A 24,532-nucleotide genomic window follows, 5' to 3' on the forward strand; every position below is an offset into this window, starting at 1 on the left:
AATTTTGAAAATTCTCCGACTGTTTTTTTAATTTGAGTTCTATGGTTAGATAGTAATCGACCTATTAATTACCGCATTTCTTGCAGGAGCAACCATATGTTATGGTGAAGGACGATAAAAATCTCACGGGTAATGCAAGATATGAAGGATTTTGTATAGATCTACTGAAATGGATTGCAAATCAGGTTGGATTTCAGTACACTATCCGACTTGTGCCTGACCATATGTACGGAGTGTACGATCCTGATACCAAGAAGTGGAATGGTATTGTTCGAGAACTCATGGAAAAAGTGAGTATTTTTCTGTTCTATTTATTTATTTAATTTATTCGTGATAGGATTACATACAGGGTAACGAATAGTGAGAGAGGTGTCCAAAAATGACAAGTGCTTCACAGCATATAGGTTTATAAAAATTTATATCTAGTAAATTAACACATATTTCTACATGATAATACAGCAAAAAGGTTTATTTACATCATTGTGCACCACTTCCACGGAAATGATCTCAGAAAATGTACCTATCTATCAAAGATTATAATCTTTGTTATCTATGATTTCTTATCTATGCTTCAAGAAATACTTGATATCAAATTCTCGACTTTTCTTCATTTTGTCATCAAGTATTCCTTGAAATAAGATAATACGTTTACAATGAATTTTTCCGATTTTCGTTTTTAAGTTTTCTTTGGTGGATTTCGAATGGAATTATTCGGAAAGATTTATCACAATGAAAGTGTATCAAATATGAAAATAAATCTAAATATGTATATTGTGAGAGAAAAATTTTAGGAAAGTTGGAATATAAAAAGAAAATTTAGTAAAGCAAAATGGTGTTGATGTAATTAAATTTTGGAAACTAGTCAATTCTTTTAAATTTATTATTATTTTTTTTTTGTAAAACGGCTTTTCTGTAATAACTTTCATGTCCTTCTTCGATAGTTTCTCGGAAAGAACATTTTTGGATGGCCAATGAAAATCATATTTATACTTCGCTTTTTGATTCCTTGATGAATATAGTTCAGGAAATCCTGAAAACATATTACATAAATAACAAGGTGTGAACTAATTGTTGCAAATAAATTCATAGGGTGATACCTTGTAGAAAATGGACTGGGAAATATTCACGTAATTTTTGTCTCGAGCAGACCCTGCTTAGATACAGCTGTCGATAAAGATGACACATGAAAATCATTTTTTCTTTGAAACCAGAAAACTGAGAGAAACTAAATTGAGCAGGCATTCTATGGAAGAAGGACATTTAGTGGTGTTTCCCTATAAGTGCAAGGGATGGAAAAAGCCACCCATAAAAATTGATTCGCAAGAAACTTTTTATCTCATTCGTATTATACTTAAAAATGAAAAATTATTTTTGATATACGAATAAAGTCTCTTGTAATCAATGGTAAATGTTTTCAACAAAAAAATTATTTTTCGACGGATACGTAACGTGAGTCGTAAAGGCTGGAATAATGTTCGAACTTAAATTTATCTAATAGGCGGATATCATGCTGCATAAAGAAAGAACACCCAAAAGTTTTTTTATTTGCCTTCTCGTTCCCATAAAATATCTTCTCAATTTCTGTCAGTTTTCTGGTTTCTAAGGAAAAAATATAAAACGATCCACACATTTTTGACAAAAACTCATCACCCCCAGAAACTATTCATACACACCCTGTATATCCGGAAAGAAAAAAAAAGGAAACCAAAAAACAATCTTAAATGATCATGTTATCACATAGAATGCTTTCTGAAATGATAATTTAGATATCATTCTTCACATTTTCGAGCTTGATTTTCAAGATGAAGAATTCTTTATATGAAGGTTGTCTTTGTTATTGAAGAGCTATAAATTTTATAAACGGGTTGTTTTTTCAGATAATTCATTCGACAAGTTTTTCAATATAAATTAATCAAAAAACCTTTCCAAAAATCTCAAAAATAGCATTAATTTGAATCATAATTGTAGATGTGTAGAAGAAATATATCAAATTTCCTGTCGATTCCAGCCTCACTTCGAATAATATCAAATCATTGAACTAAATGGATGACACGCTTCACTATAAAGTTTTGCTGAAACATCATTCTCGTAGTTTAGTGTTTAAATGTCCTTTTTTCCTATAATAAATAGGTAAATGAATTGTTTGTTTCGTTAATGAAGGACACACTCAAAGAAAAAAGAATACATTTTGGCTGTTTTTGGATCAAATAGATGTGACAGATGATTCGAAATAATAATAAGAAAATTAGTAACTGATTTGACAATTCCATTGAGGAAGTGGAACCATGAAATGAAATGAAATATTTTTGAAATTAAATAATTTTTATATAAAAGAAACAGTCATTAATATGACGAACAAATTTATGATATTAAATATAACATTCAACAGCTGAAATATTTTTTTAAGCGAGCCGATTTAGCTGTGGCTTCCATGACGATCAACTATGCGAGGGAAAGTGTGATCGACTTCACAAAGCCATTTATGAATTTAGGCATAGGAATACTTTTCAAGGTAAGAATTAATAATTATAAACATGAAGGCGTGTGAAATCAAAACCTTCAATATTTATCGTCAGTACTGGATTTTATTGCTTGTGCAATATAAATAATTGTATATCTGTGAGATTTATCGATTCTGAATTTCTTTGCATTGTTCATTGCTCATAAAATTTTTTACGTATTGTGCTCTATAGTAATTCAAGTTGATGAGATTCAGTGAATGGGCTCTTTTCTTAGATTTCAAAATATATGTCATCAAAATCCTCATAACTCAAATATAGCGAAAAATATAGTTCTTTTTAATTTTAACATATTGCTTTTTGTCCGAAAATTCTGATTTCAGAAATGCTCTCTTAAAAACATTCTATGTCATTTTCACAATACGGCAACCATATTTAAATAAACGCGAAAATAATAATTCGAAGAAGACGATGAACTCCAAGCTGCTCAGTAAATATAATTGATGATTCTCTCTATTGTTCAGTTTTCTGGATAATCACATTAGTTTGGGTGAACGCAATGAAAAATCAAATTTCCCATATTTCATTTTGTTCAAAATTACACCCTGGTTAGCTCACATGTCGATAAAAATTATGGGTTCAAGGATTATTATTGATTTGAATTTGAACATTTTATGTCCTTTCGTTTGCATAAAAGTGTAGCACTTTTCTACACTCGATTTGATTTACACCAGTGTAGAGGAAATGTAGTTTATCTACATATAGTCAAAAGGAGATGTAGATAAACTACACCTCCTCTAAACTGGTGTGAATACAATCAGCAAACGAATACTAAAATCGAGTGCAGAAATTATACTCGATGAAGTTATTATTATATTATTATTTTTTTCTCATTTTTACTCTCAATATCGATTCGTGAAATTTAAAGCATTTTCAAGTAATTATGATAAACGGAAAGCCTGTGAGTTTATTCTTGTTGCGATTCGTCATCAACTAAATACAGCTTATCCTAGATTAGTGGAAGGCAATGTTTGTTTACCAAATATAATTTGCAGCCACAGATTTACTTATTACACAATTCCTATATTTACCTCAATCTAATTATCACACCCTAATGCCATAACGTCGACGTAGCTACCTATCTACCACGCATTCGAGTTGATAAGACACCTAGAGAATTTCCATTAGGCACCTATAATAAATCAGTACTAAACAAGAATATATCACAGCATTGTACATGTACGAATGTTTCCCCCTGGTTAAGTTTTCAGTTGGATAAGGGAAAATCCCGGACACCTGGGATGCGTTCGAAAAATAAATTTTAACTGAAAATGAAGCCGATAGAATGGGATCAGGACTACGTAATGATAAAACCATTTATCAATTATGGGAAACCTTTTGATACTCAAAACATCCAAATGTGGTTGGTTATTCATGGGGGAGATGTATCAAGATCTCAGTTTTTACCAGATTTATCAACATGAGTATACTCCTGGCGATAACCATGTTGTAATCTGCAAATTAGAAGATAGAAAAAGGTCATACAGGCTGTTTCATGAGTCATTGGCCATAGCCCAATGGTAAATGCAGGTCATCCAGGCCTTTCAGAAAATTTGCTTGTTTTGCATCCTAAGGCTATTAGTGTCGGAGACACGGGGATGAATATTGACCTAAATTTGCGATACCCATAACTCTGGAATGCTAGGTCCGATTTCGATCAAATTATGTGGGTTTGTTCACTTCAGAAAGCTCTTCCAAAATACCAATATTTTCAGGGCAGTACTCAGAATATCATGATTTTTCATTCAAGCACCAAAATCTATATTTTTCACATCCCTTGCAGAAATTTCCTTATTGCCATGAAAAACTACATAAACGATTCTAACGAATTCAGTTTTCACTTTGCATGGCACACTTGCCACAAGGGAATAGGAACCGGACGAATTCATATTTTATGTCATTTTTTCGAAATGCGGTCCTCTTTTTATTCCTTCGGTAATAAAATTTATTGTCCTTTGCCGAGATTCTGAATTATTTTGAATTATGTTCCATTCTTCTTCATTTTAAACCCTCAGCACATACTGAGTGTTCGTAAAAAAGTGTTTAAAGTATACAAAGTCGAGCTGTGAATTCTTCTGAAATTACATATTGAATTTAGATATAAGTGATGTAAAACACTTTTGGAGAATGTAATCCGTAAGAGTATTTGCTTCACAACACACGTAACTATTAAAATTTATTCTTCCGAAAAACCTTAACCTTTTTATTTCCTTTCATAAAACAACAATGAAGGAACCGAACGAATTCATGTTTTATGTCATTTTTTCGAAATGCGGTCCTGTTTTTATTCCATTGGTGATATTATTCATTGTCTTCGGTCGAGAATTTGAATTTTTTTTAATTCTCATTTTCATTTTAAACCCTCAGTTCCCCATGAGTGTGCGTGAAAAAGTGACTTCTGACTTCACGGGAGCATTTGCGGCAGAGGATAGAAGAAGCCTGTGCAGAAGTTAAACAAAATCCCGATTTGATGGGAAGGGCAATAAATAATCTAATTTTAAGCGCTAGGAAATGTGTCGTGATAGAACTCCATTTCGAACATCTCATATGATTGTACAATTTCATTGTTGAAGAATAAATTTCAATACTTATGGGTGCTTTTAAGCAAATACACTCGTCCGGTTCCTATTCCCTTGATACAAGTGTGCCATGCGAAGTGAAAATTGAATTTCTTAGAATAAATTACATAGTTTTTAGTGGCAATAACGAAATTTCTGTAAAGGATGTAAAAAATATAGATATTGAGGCTTGAATGAGAAATCATGATACTCTGAGTACTGCCCTGAAAATATTGATATTTCATGAACCGTTTGGAAGAGCTTTCTGAAGTGAACAAACCTATAAAATTTGATCGAAATCGGAGCTTGCAGTCCAGAGTTATGGCTATCGCAAATTTTGGCCAATATTCATGAATCACCCCGTATCTCCGAAACTAATAGCCTTAGGATACAAAACAAGCAAGTTTTCTGAAAGGCCTGTATGACCTGCATTCACCATTGCGCTATGGCCAACGACTCATGAAACATCCTGTATACATTCAATAATAATTTCATGGCATAATAAAATTCCAAAGAACAAGAAATTGTGAAAAGATTCATGTAATGAAATTTATGCCAATTATAATACCAACTTAATCTTAATATAAGGTTTTATTAACTCAGATAGTTTCTGATCATTTGGGTGGAACTTTGATCTATCGATTTTATGCCTCTAGTTGGGCTAATATTGATATTATTATTAATTTACATTGCTAATTAGTTCAACGTCTCAGTCAATAACAACCTCTCCAAACAATTCCAGGATTGGAAACGAACAAATTTCATCAGCAGAATTCTCACAAGAAATTCTACCGATTTCTAGAATCAGGAGAGCCTCAAAAGCGAGATCAAACTTAAACACAACTTGAAAAGCTCATGAAATCCAATCTGAAATTCAAACAGATGCTTAATGGAATATACACTCGAATATCCGTCGTATGGAATACGAATTAAATCAGAAGTTCGTTGCGTATGAAAGGAAATTGATGGAAAAATTCATAAAATCATACAGCTAGATCGTTTAACATTTCATGAACTACAATGAAATTGAAATAATATGCGATTCAACAAGAGTTTGCTGCTAAATTATGTACTCATTCCCATGAGAAGTGTTGTAGCTTTTTTGGTAACTAAATGAAGAATTTTAGCATATATTATCAGTCATTATTTTTCCTTCAAAATTTAATAGAAGTGAATTTCCAGTCGAAAAAATTTCTTGTCTGAAATAAATTATTATTCCTTCAGATATGCATACTAGATCAAAAAGGTTTCTCAGCTGGAAGAATTGTCTTGTTTAGTTAAGTTAAGGTCATTGTTGTTGAATTGTATATACAGGGTGGGCTTTTTAAAACGAAACAGACGAGATAACGGGCGCAATAAATTTATTTCGAAAAAATGCTCGAACACATCGACTTTTACTTCGAGGGGGAGAACTTTTAAGGTCAAATTAACAACTATATCCCTTCAACCCTTAGTGTTAGAACACCAACCCCTAAATTTTGAATAGGAAAGATAGGGTGAATGATACCTCATTTGAAAGGCCTTCTTATCCTGAACTCAGCGTATTATTTTTTTTCTCATTTAATGCATTCGTTTTCGAGATATTCAATTTTGAATTTCGTACAGCACCAGTCATTTCGCTAACCATGCTATGTGAAATCATCAATTATTCGAGTAATTCATTATGTGGTTACGATGGTAACCGTTAATTGTCAACATTAGACAACGAAATACTTATTATTAGTAATTACTTTCCTCAACAATTAAGGTGAAAATGGTTTATTCTTTTTCAGAAAGAATGTAAATTATTTCTTTATTTTTCAAGAATACCGAATGCGGTTCTAAAACGAACTTTCTGCAGATGTGCTTTTTTGGGTGCAATCGATTGAATAAATCTTCTGTACGATGGATGTACGATGGATAAACCATTTTCACCTTAATTGTTGAAGAAAGTAATTACCAATAATAAGTATTTCGTAGTCTAATGTTGACAATTAACGGTTACCATCGTAACCACAGAATGAATTAGTCGAATAATTGATGATTTCACATAGCATGGTTAGCGAAATGACTGGTACTGTACGAAATTCAAAATTGAATATCTCGAATACGAATGAATTGAATGAGAAAAAAAAAATTAATACTCTATGATGCCGACGTTTTGTTTTATTGATCCTGTCCTCATCCTGTGAGAATACCTTCCAATATTTGGAATAAAGGAAGTGAAAGGATTCATAGTATAATTTTCCGACCATCGACAATTCGAAAAGAACAAATTAAATAATGAAAGTGCAAAGGATTATAAAAAATTAAACGAGTGAGTGAAGTTAAAAGGACAATTAATTAAGGTGATTGAGAATAAGTGATTGTTGTGGAATTTTTATCAACTAAAAAGTGAAATTTTTTTATGTTCGAAATTCTGAGTTGTGTATACCTATGTGTATAATACCAGTTGAGAACCTTGTTGACACAGAGTTTTCGGGCAATTCAAAATTATTATTATTTGAAGTTGTGTATTCGTTCAGAATTTACTGATGGTTCGAAATGAAAAATATTCTGAGCTCGTCTACGTAAAAAAGTGCCTGTAGAAGGTTCAAGTTTTAGATCTGCTACTAAAAAGACAAAAAAGTTATGAGAACTTTTCAAAATCGTCGAAATCTAATTTTTTGCTAATACATAACTCAAAAACGAAGAAACTTAGGACTCTACGGTTTTCAGTGTTTTCACCATTATTTTCAGAGAAAAAAGAGCTCGGAATGTGTCATCCGTTTTCTTCTAGCTTCTATAGTTCTCGAGATCCCCTCAATAGACAATGAATTTTGTCCAGCCTGTACAGTGCATCCCATTTTGGGTGAGACGCTTGTTATTTACGGTTTTCACGTTCCTGTACTACTTTTTTGTGAAACCCAAGTTGGCCTAATCAGATTTTGCATAACTGTTTCCGTTTATGAGATACAGGGCGATTTTGGAAATTGATACTTTCGGACCCTTCCTTTATCTCCGAAGTTATTAGAAATAATGCTGAGCTAAAAACTGCGTCTGATACAGAATTCTGCGTAGAATCCAGGGGCATACTTAATTTTTTTTTTCGGGGTATGATTTTGAAGATACGACAAAACCTAAACACCCTGTATTTTTTTTTCATAATTTTTTAGGGTTTTCACTCCCAATCTCTGGAACAAAATCAATTAAAAATGAAATCAACCATTTGCTCCTGCGTAAATTCTTGCACTAATTTGTCAGGAGCAAATCGTTGATTTCATTTTTAATTGATTTTGTTTCAGAGATTGGGAGTGAAAACCCTAAAAAGTTTATGAAGAAATGCAGAATCCTCCCAGAATAAATTTCAATCGATACCCTGTATTTTATTGATTATTGAAAGTAATAGGTCATTGTTGATAAAAGCATTCTTGTTGTTATTATGGCTACTATGCATTTGGCAGCATTGTTTTATCAGGTAGGCATATTGGAGAGAAAAAACAAATCTGATCTAGCTGTCATCGCTATGCATTATTATTGTCTTTCAGACACAACAGCCGTATATTGAAAAGGTTTGTCAATTATGTATTAGGGACAATGGACTGTAATTTGAACAGTTTAATTAGTAAGATATTATGTAATGGTAGAAATTTGTATCAATGATGAATATTTTATTGAGTATTTCTTCTGTATCTAATTTGTATTATGATTTCATCTGGGTAGGTACCTAAGTTTTGTTTTTCGTTTTAGTGATGAGTGTATTATCTTTGTTCGCTAAATATCCTATAAGTAAAAATCACAAATGAAAATTATCCAAATGATTTATCTTTTATATGGGAAATCCATGGCCCAATAACAAAAATCATCATTATGTGATGTTTCAGTGTTTTTTAGCATTTTTGAACATCCTACCTATATAATACTATACATCATTTTGAAGGAAAAAAAAACAAATTCAACGAAGTAATGAAATACAGGGTGTTCCATTGAAAAAAATATAGGTTTGTGTCGTATCTTCAAAATCATACCTCGAAAAAAAATGTTGAGTACGCTCCTGGATTCTACGCAGAATTCTGTATCAGACGTAGTTTTTAGCTCAGCATTATTTCTAATAACTTCGGAGATAAAGGAAGGGTCCGAAAAGTATCAATTCCCAAAATCACCCTGTATTCCATAAACAGAAACAGTTATGCAAAATCCGATTAGGACAACTTAAGTTTCACAAGAAAGTAGGACAGGAACGTAAAAACCGCAAGGCTCTATCTTGAATAGCAAGCCAGAAACCTGTCTGTCTCACCCAAAATGGGATGCACTGTACAGGGTGGGCAAATTTCGATGTTTTAGCACTACAGCTTTTAAACCAGAGGAGATAGACAAAATCTGATACCCCATTCTCGTTCCCTTTTTCTGAGAAACTAACAATAGTAGTAGTGATTTTTGGCCACTTTCTTTTGTTTTCGAGTTATAAGCAAAAATTGGAAAAATGGCGATATCGAAATAAATTTATATCTCCGCTAATACTGATGATAGAGCTCTGAAATTGAAACATTATACAGGCACTTTTTTACGTAGAATCCAGTGGCGTGCGCGCCTTTTTAGCAGGATTTTTAATTACGGAGCTATGACCCAAAGTTATGTTTTTTTAAATAGGAACACAAGTTTTCTGGGCAATTTTTTGAAAGCTTAATTTTTACTGATTTCAGAAATATATAACATCATATGGTTTGTATCAATATAAATAATGGAAAATGGTCAAAAACACTTTTTCCCAATATTTTTATGGTTTCAACTTTTGACGAGCAGAGAAAAATAGAGTTTCCTATAACAAAAGCAGTCTCCTTCCGGCAATGTCATTCTTTTTATGCTTTTCACAAAATTTGAATCAAGATATATTTCATAAATTTTCATAATAATGAAAGGACTTATAGAAAGAGACACTGGTAATCATACGATGCTATATTTTTCTATGCTCATCAAAAGTTGAAACCATAGAAATATTGAGAAAAATGGTTTTTGACCATTTTCTATTATTTATATTGATACAAGTCATATGATGTTATATATTTTTGAAATCAGTAAAAATTAAGCTTTCAAAAAATTGCACAGAAAACTAGTGTTCCCATTTAAAAAAACATGACTTTGGGTCATTGCTTCGTAATTACAAATCCTGCTAAAAAGGCAAGCACGCCACTGGATTCTACGTGAAAAAGTGCCTGCAGAATGTTTCAATTTCAGAGCTCTATCATCAATATTAGCGGAGATATAAATTCAATTCGATATCGCCATTTTTCCACTTTTTGCTTATAACTCGAAAACAAAAGAAAATGGCTAAAAATGACTACTACTATTGTTAGTTTCTCAGAAAAAGAGAACGAGAATGGGGTATCAGATTTTGTGTACCTATCTCCTCTGGTTTAAAAACTGTAGTGCTAAAACATCGAAATTTGCCCACCCTGTACAGTGTGTGCCAAATTCGATGCATTATAATGAAAACACTAATCTCTCATAACATGATGATATTATCATATAGGTAATCAAAATCCATATTGATAAAAAACAATAAAATAGGCAAGAAGGAATCAGACATTCAAAAAGAATAAGAAGGTCAATATACACTTGCCAGAAAAGTACACGAAGCGTTTTATTGGACCGGAAGATTTCTGTGCCACCTACAAGAAAGACTTTTGAAGTAATCCTCAAAGGGTAGATCCTATAAGAATCATTCTGGAAGATACGAGTGCAGCATTGGCGTAGCTATCAAAATCATATCACGTTAGGCGATGATGCAATGATTTTGAATGAATCGATTCTTATTTATTCAACTCTATTAACTCATGAGCGCAGCTGTGTTTTTGTGACTTATTCTTAACTCGAACAACGCACGGAAGTTGAAGTTATTCAAAGTAATGTTCTTTATAACTTTACCCATTGTCTATGCTACGGCACTGCTAACGAACCGAGTTCTGTCAGTCAGCTAGACCTTGCCACCTTTTACGTCATCATCCTTCTTATGAGGTTTGAACCGAATTGCGCTATGCTAGCCCACTCAGAAATACTTTAGAGCGAGCTCTAGATGTCAGATGTCATAAACCAGAGAACAGCTCTCTCTATATGAAGCACAATACTGTAACGTTTTCTTCGCTTGATTAAAACGTCCAACTTATTAAAATTATTTATTTACACTTAATACACATATAACTCACAAACTAACTATTACACTACTATTTATTTCCACTCTTGTTTATTTCCACTAGTCGCTTGCACTATTACTGTACTTGTACTTGCCTACCTGCTCCTCCGCTGGGCTTATATAGGCGCCGGAAACATTCAGGTACCTTCGCGAACCTTTCGCGAATCTTCCAGAAGGAAGCGACCGCCCTGGTTCTCGAAAGGTCCGACCGCAAGGGCCGGACTGGTTACACTGTCCCCTCCTTAAGCCTGTTCTGTCCCAGAACAGATTTAGTGAATTTCTCCGAGGACCGTGGCGAAACTTGCAGTCATCACCATTCCTACAGTAGCCATTCTGATGGAAGTAGCACTCCACAGTTTTTCCAGGCTCCCTGGCCTGCTTTGGGTTGAAACTGCACACCAGGATCCGTATACCAGTCCCCTGAAATACCACCTCCAGCATGCTTCGCACAACTCGCCAATTCAGCTGGTCCAATCCACAACCGAGCTTGGGAACAGCTAATTTCCTAACTCCAAAGCGTTGAAGGTCTTCTTTCAAGCTATGCAGTGCCGTCCATAGATTCTGATAGGTTGGCTTCTGATAGGAATGTCGCTTGGTGACTAGGTAATAAATGAACCGACCTTCAGCCTTCAATTTCAAAACTTTTCCGATTTTTGGCTGCTGTCGCAATAGTTGTTCCTGACGTCCAAATTTATTTCTGAATACTCTGGCTATTCCTTTGCTCATACGAAGGTCCTCCGCTACGCAATGAGCGAAAGAGTATTCCTTAGACACGGTAAAGAAATCTTGATGTACTTCCTGTGTAACGCCGAACCGTGCAACGCGTGTCTCACCATAGCAATCCATAAACTTCTGGTAATCGCTGCTACCTTGCATCGGGGCTTCCACAAGACGTACTTCTTCTTTGTCCTGCGCGTACGGGGCTAATCGGTTGAAATGGACAACCTTTTGTTTTCCTCTGGGGAGCTTCCTTATCCGGTAAACTACATCATTTATCCTCTTGATTATTTCATACGGTCCCTCCCACTGTCTCTGCAGCTTTGGTGAAAAACCTTTCCTCCTTTGTGGATTATGTAGCCACACCAGATCTCCAGTGGTGAATCCACCTTCAATAGCCTTGATGTCGTAGCGCATTTTCATTCGGTCACTTGCTTGCTGCATTTGATTGCGTACCTTGTCATGAATGTAATCCAGCTTGTTCCTTAATTTACTAACGTAGTCCTCCCCAGCTACGTCCTCTCCAGGCTTACATCCAAACTCTAAGTCGCAAGGCAGCCTTATTTCTCGGCCGAACATTATACTGGCTGGAGTTTCCTTGGTAGATTCTTGAACCGAAGATCTATATGCCATGGTGAATAGATGTAAATATTCATCCCAATCCCGCTGGTGATCAGAAACTACTTTGGCCAGATGTTTTCCCATGGTCCGATTCATTCGTTCGACCATGCCGTCTGATTGTGGATGAAGAGGTGTAGTCCTTGTTTTGTGAATCCCCAATTTGCTGCATACTTCTTGGAATAACTTCGATTCGAAATTTCGGCCTTGATCACAATGCAGCTCCAGAGGTATTCCAAACCTGCAGAAGAATTCTCTGACCAATTTATCAGCTACCGTACTTGCCTCTTGATTAGGAATACCGTAGGCTTCCACCCATTTCGTGAAATAGTCCATCGCTACCAAAATGTACTTGTTTCCATGGTCTGTTTCGGGAAAGGGGCCAGCGATGTCGATAGCTACTCGTTCCATGGGGGATCCGACGTTATATTGCCTCATTGGTGCTTTTCCTTTACCATAAGGTCCGTTAGCAGCAGCACAAACCTTGCATCTTCTACACCAATCTTTAACGTCCCTCTTACAATTTGGCCAATAAAATCGCTGCCTGACTTTTTCCAACGTCTTGGTTATCCCGAAATGTCCACCTGAAGTTCCGTTATGTAGTCTGGTCAGAATGTCTGTCACACGGCTCTTCGGCACAATCAACTGAAGTCTCTGCTCAGTTCCATCTTCATTTTCCCAACAACGTTTCAGAAGACCTCCATCAATCTTCAACGTTTCCCATTGTGCCCAATACGACTTTACATTCTGGCTCAGTTTGGATACTTCTTCCCAAGTAGGTCGTCTACCGCTCTTCTTCCAACTCAGGAGTACTTTCAAGTCCTTATCTTCCTCTTGTGCTCGTTGAATTTCTTCAGGTAGCCAATCGTCTTCGATTACGGTGGTTCGCCTTAAATCGATCTTTTCTTCCAGGCGCGAACAATGGCTGGAATTCTGGGGACATTCAATGGTTTTGGTCGAACCATTGTCTACCACAGCGACTCCTTTTATTTTCCCAGCTGTAGCCCTTTCAAATTCTGGACGATTTTGCTTGAAATGCCTCCTTTTGTTGCAGTTCCAGCACACAGCATCCTTTTTCCCAGCAAGCAATATTCTGCGGACTTTTTCTCTGACAATCTCCTCAACAGATCGATCTGTTCCTTGCTCTTGTCTTACACGATGGTCTCCCCTATGCGACGCTTGCTTCGCTGCTTCGATTTCCAAAGCCTGGGCTAAGGCATCATCTACGGTTCTAGGGCGTGCTAGTCTCAGGGCTTGTTGTATTTCGCTATCCTTTATCTCATCCACGAATGTCTGGATTGATAGCTGTTCCAGGAAGCTGTCTGGAGCAGATGGATAAGCCAGCCTGACTAATCTCGCCACATCAGCTTCAAACTCCTGGAGATTTTCCCCTGTTTTCTGCACTCGGTTCTTTATTTGTGCATGGTATACTTGTTGTAGATGAGCATCACCATATCTCATCTGAAGTTTCGATGTAAGAACTTCGTAACAGGCTTGTTGACTCTCCGGGATCGTCTGCAAAATGTTGAGTGCCTCTCCTCGTAGAGCTATAATTAATGCCGTGGCTTTTTCGTTTTCGTTCCAATTGTTCGCCAGCGCAGCAGCTTCAAACTGTTTCTGATATGTCGACCAGGGTATTTTTCCATCAAAAGTTGGAGGCTTCATCTTCATTCTACTACCTTCGCCGTCATTTTCCGCTTTCGCTGTGCTGTAGGGTGTTGAAGCCAAAATATCTGTTCTGTTTGACATTCTTTTCAAGGAATCTATCAATTTGGAATGATGTTCAATTATTCCTGCCATTTCTTCCAATTTTCCATTAACGTCGTCATAAACTTTGTCAAACTTTTCGTCAACTCTATCAAACTTCTCGTCTACTTTTTCAAATTTTTCATTTATGGTTTCCAGTTTCTTATCCAATTTATCTGTAAGTTGACTCACCACATCATTACAATTTTCCTTAATCTGGTCCATGTTCTCATTCAATTTTCGAGAATTTTCTTCCATTTGGACCATTATTTGTTCGTTCAACTTACAAGAGTTCTCGTCCATTTTCTCATTTAATTTTCGAGAATTTTCTTCCAACTTACAAGAATTCTCGTCCATTTTCTCATTTAATTTTCTCAAAAAGTCCATTACCGCTTGAGTCTCCATCGCGTTCTGTAATCTTGTGGTCACTGGCATGAACAAATAACCGAAATTATTTATTTAATTTGAGCGATGTTGAACCGCACACTTGACACCAATGTAACGTTTTCTTCGCTTGATTAAAACGTCCAACTTATTAAAATTATTTATTTACACTTAATACACATATAACTCACAAACTAACTATTACACTACTATTTATTTCCACTCTTGTTTATTTCCACTAGTCGCTTGCACTATTACTGTACTTGTACTTGCCTACCTGCTCCTCCGCTGGGCTTATATAGGCGCCGGAAACATTCAGGTACCTTCGCGAACCTTTCGCGAATCTTCCAGAAGGAAGCGACCGCCCTGGTTCTCGAAAGGTCCGACCGCAAGGGCCGGACTGGTTACAATACTTAAGGTCGCAGGGTAATGTAGCCCCTCAAATAATCTAAATCTACTCTTATGGTTTCATTCAAAATGATAGTTCCCCTAACGTCCGCTGATAGCGAAGAAAAAGGCATTCATTGAAACCTAGATAAACTACAATTATTATCGGAAAGGTTCACATCAGTTCGAGCCAAATAAGCTTCAAAATTCTGGTGCATCCAATAAATTGCCGAACTACAAAAGCAAACAATTCACACTGTTATCAGCTTAATTGCAGAACCTTCAAACGAGTAGCGAAGTGGAAAATGAAGTCGAAACAGAAGTTGTAATTATTTGGCGCTGCGACAAACGGAGGAGGAAGAGCCAGTTTTTATTTCCTTCATATGAGATGTACAGGAATGTTCCTAGTCAACATTCTGTATAGGTCGTTGAAATTAGGAATTCTTTGAACCTCCAGTTAGACAAAACTATTTAAGTAATTAGTATTTTATTCGGAAAATCCACGTAGAAAAGCTCAGAGCCTGTACCTAAAGTTTGAATAATTACATAGGAGGTAATAGAGGTTGGAATGATGAAGGTTAACATGAGATTCGATTTTGTGTTTCAACGGTACCTGTTGGTTAACTAGATTGAACTTTGTTGTTACAATTGTCTGGAAAATCAGGGCTCTTTTGGGTTCATTAATTTTATTAATCGAAATTTAGCTCTCCTCTTAGCTACAGCAAAATTATTTTATTATACCTACCTACTTGTAAATAATCAAATTTTGCTTACAGCGACATGATAATTATTGGGAAGAAAGGCTGATAATCTATACTCAATACACTCTCTGGGAACAATGAATATACAGGGTGTTTCATGAGTCGTTGGCCATAGCCTAATGGTGAATGCAGGTCATCCTGGCCTTTCAGAAAAGTTGCTTGTTCTGTATCCTAAGGCTATTAGTTCCGGAGATACGGGGTGATTGATGAACATTGGCCTAAATTTGCGATAACCATAACTCTTTACTGCAAGGTCTGATTTCGATCAACTTGTATGGGTTTGTTCACTTCAGTAAACTCTTCCAAACGGCTCATAAAATATCAATATTTTCAGGGCAGTACTCAGAATATCATGATTTTGCTTTCAAGCTCTACAATATATATTTTTCACATCCCTTACAGAAATTTCGTTATTGCCATGAAAAACTACATCATTCGTTCCAAGGAATTCAATTTTCACTTTGCATGGCAAACTTGTCAGAAGGGAATAGAAACTGGACGCATTCATGCTTTATGTCATTTTTTCGAAATGAGGCATTGTTTTTATTCCTTTGGTAATATTATTCATTGTATTCCGTCGAGATTCTGAATTTTTTTAAATTCTGCTCAATTCTTTTTCATTTTAAATTCTCAGTTCCCACTGAGTGTGCGTGAAAAAGTGACAAACACTTCACAGGAGCATTTGCGACAGAGCATAAAAAAACCCTCGACAGAAGTTAAACAATATCCCGATAAGATAAGAAGGGCAATAAATAATCTGATTTTAAGCGCTAGGAAATGTGTCGAGATGTACTATCTTATGATAGTACATTCTCATTGTTGTTTTATGGAAGGAAATAAAAATGTTAATGTTTTTCGGAAGAGTAAATTTTGATAGTAATGTGTGTTATGAAGCAAAAACACTTACGGACAGGGGCGTAGCTACCGCGGTATCAGCGGTATCAGTGATACGGGGCCCCCAGGCTTTAGGGGCCCCTGAATGTCTGTAAGCAAAAATTCCTAAAAATGTTATCCAAAACCTCTTACAGGTTTTACAATGGCATTTTTGTGAATAACTGCTAAGACAACCATTCATTTCAAAATCTCGTTAATGAACGGGATTTTGAAATGAATGTAATGACACCGAATCGATAATTCAGATAGATATGAATACTTAAAATCTGGAATTCAGAAAATTCGTGCCATCAAAGAACTTTCAGAATTAGTCCTGATAAAATTCAATAGCTTTGCATCCAGTTTTCCGGACGATATTACTGCATGCCTTTTATTTTAGACCCTTCCGGATACAACTGCAATCGCTGAAAGGAGTTTTTCAAAATTGAAACTCATAAAAAATTATCTGAGGACTTCTATGGGACAGGAACGGCTGTAAGACATGTCGTTATTGTCAATAGAGGGGGAACAACTTAAAAAACTGAAATCGTCATCAGCTATGGCTGATTTGATAAATAGATTTGCTGAAATAAATTCTAGAAAAGCGTATCTTTAATTTTGTTTATTGTTGTATTTTTTGTTTATTATTTGTTTGTTTATCATTTTATGTTGTTGGTATATTATTTTATATTGTTTGTATGTTATTTGTTTGTGTATTATTTCACTCCCAGCACCAATTATAAGTACATATAATCATTTCGATACTAATCGAACATTTTTTGCTACTTTTATTTTTACTTCACCCTTCTTTAGGGCCCCTCAACACATTTTGATACAGGGCCCCTCTAATGCAAGCCACGCCACTGCTTACGGATTATATTTTCCAAGAGGGTTTACATTATTTGTATCTAAATTCAATTCCTAATATCAAAAGAATTCACAGTTCTACTTTCTACTTTGCATACTTTCAATCCTTTTTTTTACGAACAGTGTGTACTGAGGTTTTGAAATGAAAAAGAATTGAACAGAATTTAAAATAACTCAGCATCTCGTCAAAGGACAATAAATATTATCACCAAAGGAATACCAACAGGACCGCATTTCGAAAAAATGGCATAAAATATGAATTCATCCGGTTCCTATTCCCTTGTGAAAAGTGTGCCATGAAAATGAAAATTGAATTCCTTAGAATAAATTATGTGGTTTTTCATGGCAATGACGAAATTTTTGTAAGGGATTTAAAAAATATAGATTTTGGGGCTTGAAGGAAAAATCATGATATTCTGAGTATACTGCCCTGAAAATATTGATATTTCATGAGCCGTTTGAAAGAGTATTCTGAAGTGAACAAACCAAGAAATTTGATCGAAATCGGGTCTTGCAGTCCTAAATTGGCTTTCGAAAATTTAGAACAATGTTCATGAATGACCCCGTATCTCCGAGCCTTAGGATACAAAACAAGCGAATTTTATGAAAGACCTGGATGATATGCATTCACCTTTAGGCTATGGCCAACGACTCTTGAAACTCCCTATAGTCGAGGTGTTTTCAGAGAAGAGTCAGAAGAAAATGATTTCTCCTAAATCCTCTATATGAAATATTCAAGATGGTGGAGCTGTCATAAAACTAAATGGGATACGATCCCATAAAATCCAAAGTACGCATCTACAACAGGACTTATCAGTTGTGATTTATTGATTCTCCTAAATTCGTTGAAATATGTGTGCAAAGATCTACAGATTAAGTGAAGAGTAACGCATAAAATTCTTATCTTAGGTATTCATTATGTTGCAGAAGAATGCTCGAATTTTAAATTGGTGATCACATGATAGACTGAAGTAGATCAAAGATATTCATGACAGTATTCGTTCCATTTGATTTTGAAATTGTAGCTAGTGTATAGAGAACACAATTTTGCTTTCATAGGAAGATAACACTCGTCTAAATTTATTGGAAAGATAAGTCAAATTTGGGAATTTCTATGTGAAATGAGTCTACGATTCTTTGCTTTTCAGTTAATACCAACGTTAAAAAAAATATTTCAGAATGACTGGAAAATATATCTGAAAATTTGAGATATCCCTATGATGAAGGAGTTTGATATCGACCAAAAACGTCACATTCGTTTACGTTATGTTAATTCATGTTATTTTAATATTATTGGTTAGGTATTTTTGTTTCAACAATCTACGTCTTCTTACAATTAATTCAAGAACTATTTTCACAAGTATTTCTTACGTACAATTTTTTATCAATATTTCTTGTACTCCAGATATGTATTGAGAGAAAAAAAATCTCTAAAATGTTCAAGGATGAATTTCGATTCTGTTTTTCGTCTTCTCATTCCTTTCTTCTTTATTAGAGCAAGTTCTAAATGCTCGGCTGTAAAGATTTTCTGATTTCCTTCAGTTGAGGCTCATTGAGTTGAAGTGGTGATTAGATTTGGAATGGTGTTACATCTGAAACAAAAATTTCCCAAATATTTCAAACTAATAACTGTCGAATTCATTCAGCCCCCATCGAACAAAACAATCCATTCAACAAAACTTTTCCCCTCAACCACCGATATTTACGTTCTCATAAATAGGGGAATGTTAAAAGGTTTCATTTCTTGCAAAGCTCTCCAAACAATAGCGATGAAACGGTAATTTCCACTAATTTCTCTGCTGCAAAGAGCAGAGATTGCGGCGTGCGAGATTTGTTGCTAATAAATGTCGGAAATGGGGCAAAATTTAATCTTCCCGTTTTTAATAAGTACAACTCTCGAGTGATAAACGCGTTTGATAATGGTCTTTCTGGCGAAATGTTAAATTTCGGGGAAACGAATTATACAAGAGCGGATAGGGGTTTCGATTGCACGGATGAATAATAGGGTGAAAATAATTTCAACGCTCATCGTTGAAATTCAATAGTTTGACGAATTGACACGAATTTAGCACGTTTCACTGGCACTGGCGAGTGTTCTTCACCTTTACCCACCTGAATATGCTATTGTGAATTCAAATGTAGATTGCAGCGACATGGTATGACAGTTCAAAGGAAAAAGTTAATGCATTGTCATTTTTGAAGAGGATTTTGAGATTTTCGTCGAATATGTTCTGAATCAGCTGATAAAAGAGAGCAATATTTTTTGAATAAGAACTTCTTGGCTCTTTACACGATCATGATAGAAGAAAATTGATTATATGGAGAGCCAAAACTATGATATTTTGCCATGATGAATGCAGGTCATCCACGCCTTTCAGAAAACTTGCTTGTTTTGTATCCTAAGGCTATTAGTTTAAGAGATACAGGGTGATTCATGAATATTGGCCAAAATTTGCGATAGCCATAACTCTGGACTGCAAGGTCCGATTCCGATAAAATTTCATGGGTTTGTTCACTTCAGAAAGCTCTTCCAAACAGTTCATGAAATATCAATATTTTCAGGGCAGTACTCAGAGTATCATGATTTTTCATTCAAGCCCCAATATCTATATTTTTTACATCCCTTACAGAAATTTCGTTATTGCCATGCAAAACTAGATAATTTATTCTAAGAAATTCAATTTTCACTTTGCATGGCACACTTGTCACAAGGGAATAGGAACCGGACGAATTCATATTTTATGTCATTTTTATCGAAAAGCGGTCCTGTTTTTATTCCTCTGGGGATAATATTTATTGTCCTTTGCCGCGATTCTGAATTATTTCAAATTCTGTTCAACTATTCTTCATTTTAAACCATCAGCTCATAATGAGTGTTCGAAAAAATTGTTCAAAAGTATGCAAAGTCGAGCTGTGAATTCTTTTGAAATTACATATTGAATTTAGATACAAATGCATCTTGGAAAATATAATCCGTAAGTGTATTTGCTAAATATCACCCATAAGTATTGAAATTTATTCTTCAAATATGAAAATTTACAATCATAAGAGATGTTCGAAATGGAGTTCTTCTATCTCGACACATTTCCTAGCGCATAAAATCAGATTATTTATTGCCCTTCCCATCATTTCGGGATTTTGTTTAACTTCTGCACAGGCTTCTTCCACTGCCGCAAATGCTCCCGTGAAGTAAGCAGTGTCTGTCACTTTTTCACGCACACTCATAGGGAACTGAGGGTTTAAAATAAAAAAGGGAATTTAAAAAAATTCAAATTCTCGTCCGCAGACAATGAATAATATCTCCAAAGTAATAAAAACAGGGCCGCATTTCAAGTAAATGACATAAAACATGAATTCGTTCGGTTCCTTCATTTTTGTTTTATGAAAGGAAATAAAAAGGTTAATGTTTTTCGGAAGAATAAATTTTAATAGTTGTGTGTGTTATGAAAAAAATACACTTTCGGATTACATTCTCCAAGAGGGTTTTACATCATTTATATCTAAATTCAATATGTAATTTCAGAAGAATTCACAGCTCGACTTTGCATACTTTAAACACTTTTTTACGAACACTCAGTATGTGCTGAGGGTTTAAAATGAAGAAGAATGGAACATAATTCAGAATCTCGGCAAAGGACAATAAATATTATCACCAAAGAAATAAAAACAGGACTGTATTTCGAAAAAATGACATACAATATGAATTCGTCCGGTTCCTATTCCATTGTGACAAGTGTGCCATGCAAAGTGAAAACTGTAAGGGATGTGAAAAATATAGATTTTGGGCATTGAATGAAAAATCATGATATTGTGAGTACTGCCTGAAAATATTGGTATTTCATCAACCGTTTGGAAGAACTTTCTGAAGTGAGTTATGGCTATCGCAAATTTAGGTCAATATTCATGGATCACCCCGTATCTCCGAAACGAATAGCCTTAGGATATAAAACATGCAAATTTTCTGAAAGGCCTGGATGACCTGCATTCACCGTTGGGCTATGGCCAACGACTCATGAAACACCCTGTATACAATGGCTAAAATTACAACATTGGTGCTAGGAAAACTTGTTCAAGTTGAACTGGAAATCAGAAATGATTTTCTAAATGAATTTTTTGTTGATGTAATCGAAATTCATATGTATATCAATTTACTATGTGGAAAAAGTCTTCTCTGAGGGAACAGATTTGTTATTTGTGAAAATCCTTTCATTTTGAGGTTATATATCCAGGTTAGTTAATAAACCGTCTATTCCTCTTAACCAATTTGAAAAGAACAAAAACGTTACTGTGGTATAAGGAAGAGATACTTATGTCCTTAAACATTGACTAAACGTTCATGTCATCGTGAAAAATAGTAAAAACTGACATCTTCACAAGAAAGTCGTAATCGAAGATTTGCTCAAAGGATGCAAATTATGAAAACTTCACTAAGCTTTCCCCATTGTCACGAGATAGATTGAAATATTTTCAACATATATATATTATATATATTTATATATTTTTTATTAAAACTCTCATTGAAACACCAAAATATTCTCCGTTCCTCGATGTGAACAAACAAAAGTGCATTAACTTTCAATTTACGAAAATCGACTCCGGGGGGTGTATCGCTTGTTTGGAATTTCCAATAGCGAAACACGTGCTGTGGTTTAAAAAGTCATTTTTTCTACGACGGAAAAAAGTTTGACATTTTATCTCTGTTACTTGCAAAATAATATTCAGTAAAATTCGAATGCACTGTGAAATTGATGATATCCTTAGATTAGTTTCAATTTACATTTCACAGGTACGGTTAATACCTCAGAGCTGAGAGTTTGACTCTCAGCAAAGTTTCACTGAAAATTTTTAGTGTGAAAAATTCATATTACCATCTGGAATGTTTCGCCAACCCAATGTGATAATTTCGGATCTGAAAGCCCAGCCATTCCCCTTTTTTCAATTATGTGAGTGGTTCCCAATGAGACATTTGGGCAGCTAAAAGCAGTGAATAATCCGTAAAATATCTTTTGATTTCGTTTTCAAATTCGTGTTATAAGAAGAAGTAGGTAGGTACAATCTTCAAAAATTTCAAGAGAAATTTTTTTATCGCTGTAGACGTGTAAAAAAAGTTGTGTTTGATTTATGAAAAATTTTTTTACAGAAATTCTTCGAAAATTGTTCTTATTCAGAATATAATATTCAAATTGGGAAGCGAGAAAAAAATCACGAACATTGCGGGTTTTCCGCCATTTTGTGAAGACTTTTTCGGGGTTCTTCACTTTTTCTGAATTGAGCACTCAAAAATATTCAGATGTGACCAGAAATCGTTACTTTGAGGTTCAAACATAACTGACCACACTCATTAGAATATTCCTCAAATATGACGTTGAACAACCTGTATCTCGCTTATGCGTCCAGGATAATACGAGGATATATTGAAAAATTCTTAGCCTACTATAGAATCAAACAAAATTTCAATGTTAAAATATTTTATTACTCAACATATTCTCCTCTTGATTGGATACATTTATTAAAGCGAACCTGCAACGTCTCTAGACCTTTCAAAAAAAATGTTTCTTCTTGCTCTGCAAACCAGACCTCCACAGCTTTTATTATCTCCTCGTTGGAAGGAAATTTACGGCCTTTTAAACTTTTTTCAATTGAGGAAAGAGATGATAGTTAGAGGGAGCCAAATCTGGTGAATTTGTGGGGTGTTTCAGTAATTCAAACCCTAAATCACGATTTTTTTGCATGGCGAATAGTAATCTCCGGTTCTTGTGCTACCCTTATCCGAAAAATCAATCATGATTACTCCATGGCAATCCTAAAACACTGACGCAAGAACTTTTCCAGCAGATTTTTGGACACGAAACTTCTTAGGTCTTGGAGAACCAGAGTGTCGCCATTCCATCGATTGTTGCTTTGTTTCTGGATCGTAGTACTGTACCTAAGTCTCATCTATAGTAACAATTCGACTTAAGAAGTCTACATCGTTTTCAAATCGAGCACAGATCTAAAGCCATGCTTCTACCTTTGCTCGCTTTTGGTCAACATTCAAACATTTGGGGATCCATTTTGCAGCAATTTTTCACATGTCCAAATTGACGTGAACTACATATTAGTACATATATGATGAACGCGTTCGTATGAAATATTCAGTGCTTCAGATATCCGTTTTAGCCCAATTCGACGGTCTGATAAAATGACGTCATGAACTGCATCGATATTTTCGGGGACTGACACAGAAACTGGCCTTCCTGATCGGTCATCATCTTCAATGGAAAATTTACCTCTTTTGAAGCTTGCAGTCCAATTTTTCACGGTCGCATACGAAGGACATTGATCGCCAAGGGTATTGAACATATCTTCATTTCGGCTTACCTCTTAACCCTTTTAAATGCAGGTACTTGATGATGGCTCGATACCTACTCCAATTTTACGATTTTCACAATTTCGGTGGACATCTTCTTTCTTTTAATTTATTGCGTAACTCTAGTTTACTTTTTTGTCTTCAAACTTCACACTGACACTTCAAATGAGTAATTGTTCGTTGCTTTGGTAACGCAATATTTTTTTTATGCATGGAACTGGTCTAGGCTAACTAGATATCAATACATCCTCGTATTTCATTGTTTCGCCCCCTGAATCATCACTTTGTCGTGTCTAATTTTCTCACACTATGACCTCAAAAAAATCGACATCCTCTCGTCCACTGACAAAAGCCATAATTCCTCATAATCAGCTTGTTTTCCACCGAACCCTTCATTCAGTTCGAACCGGCCGAACTGAAATGTCTGATCGAGTGGCCTCGAGGGCAAATTGACTAAGTTTCCGTAATTGATAACAGTAGGAAGTCGTTGAATAAAAATTCTGGAAGGGATCACTTCCGCACCGAGTTCGTGTTCGCAGTCTGAGGGTTGATCGGATAGACAAAGGCAGTATAAACGCCCCTGGAGAAACTGGGTAAGGCAGAAT

At 35.2% G+C, this 24,532-nt stretch overlaps 1 protein-coding gene across 1 annotated transcript in view; it reads left to right on the forward strand.

Moving 5' to 3' along the window:
• Window positions 1-24,532, forward strand: part of LOC123323010 (glutamate receptor ionotropic, kainate 2) — a 540,373-nt gene that overhangs the window by 419,876 nt on the left and 95,965 nt on the right. The window contains exons 10-11 of the mRNA XM_044911184.1: window positions 87-290; window positions 2,408-2,512. Of these exons, the coding sequence (XP_044767119.1) occupies window positions 87-290; window positions 2,408-2,512 (309 nt within the window). The remainder of the gene's footprint in view (window positions 1-86; window positions 291-2,407; window positions 2,513-24,532) is intronic.

Source organism: Coccinella septempunctata, chromosome 1 (genome assembly GCF_907165205.1).
Source record: "Coccinella septempunctata chromosome 1, icCocSept1.1, whole genome shotgun sequence".
Taxonomy (NCBI): Eukaryota; Metazoa; Arthropoda; class Insecta; order Coleoptera; family Coccinellidae; genus Coccinella; species Coccinella septempunctata.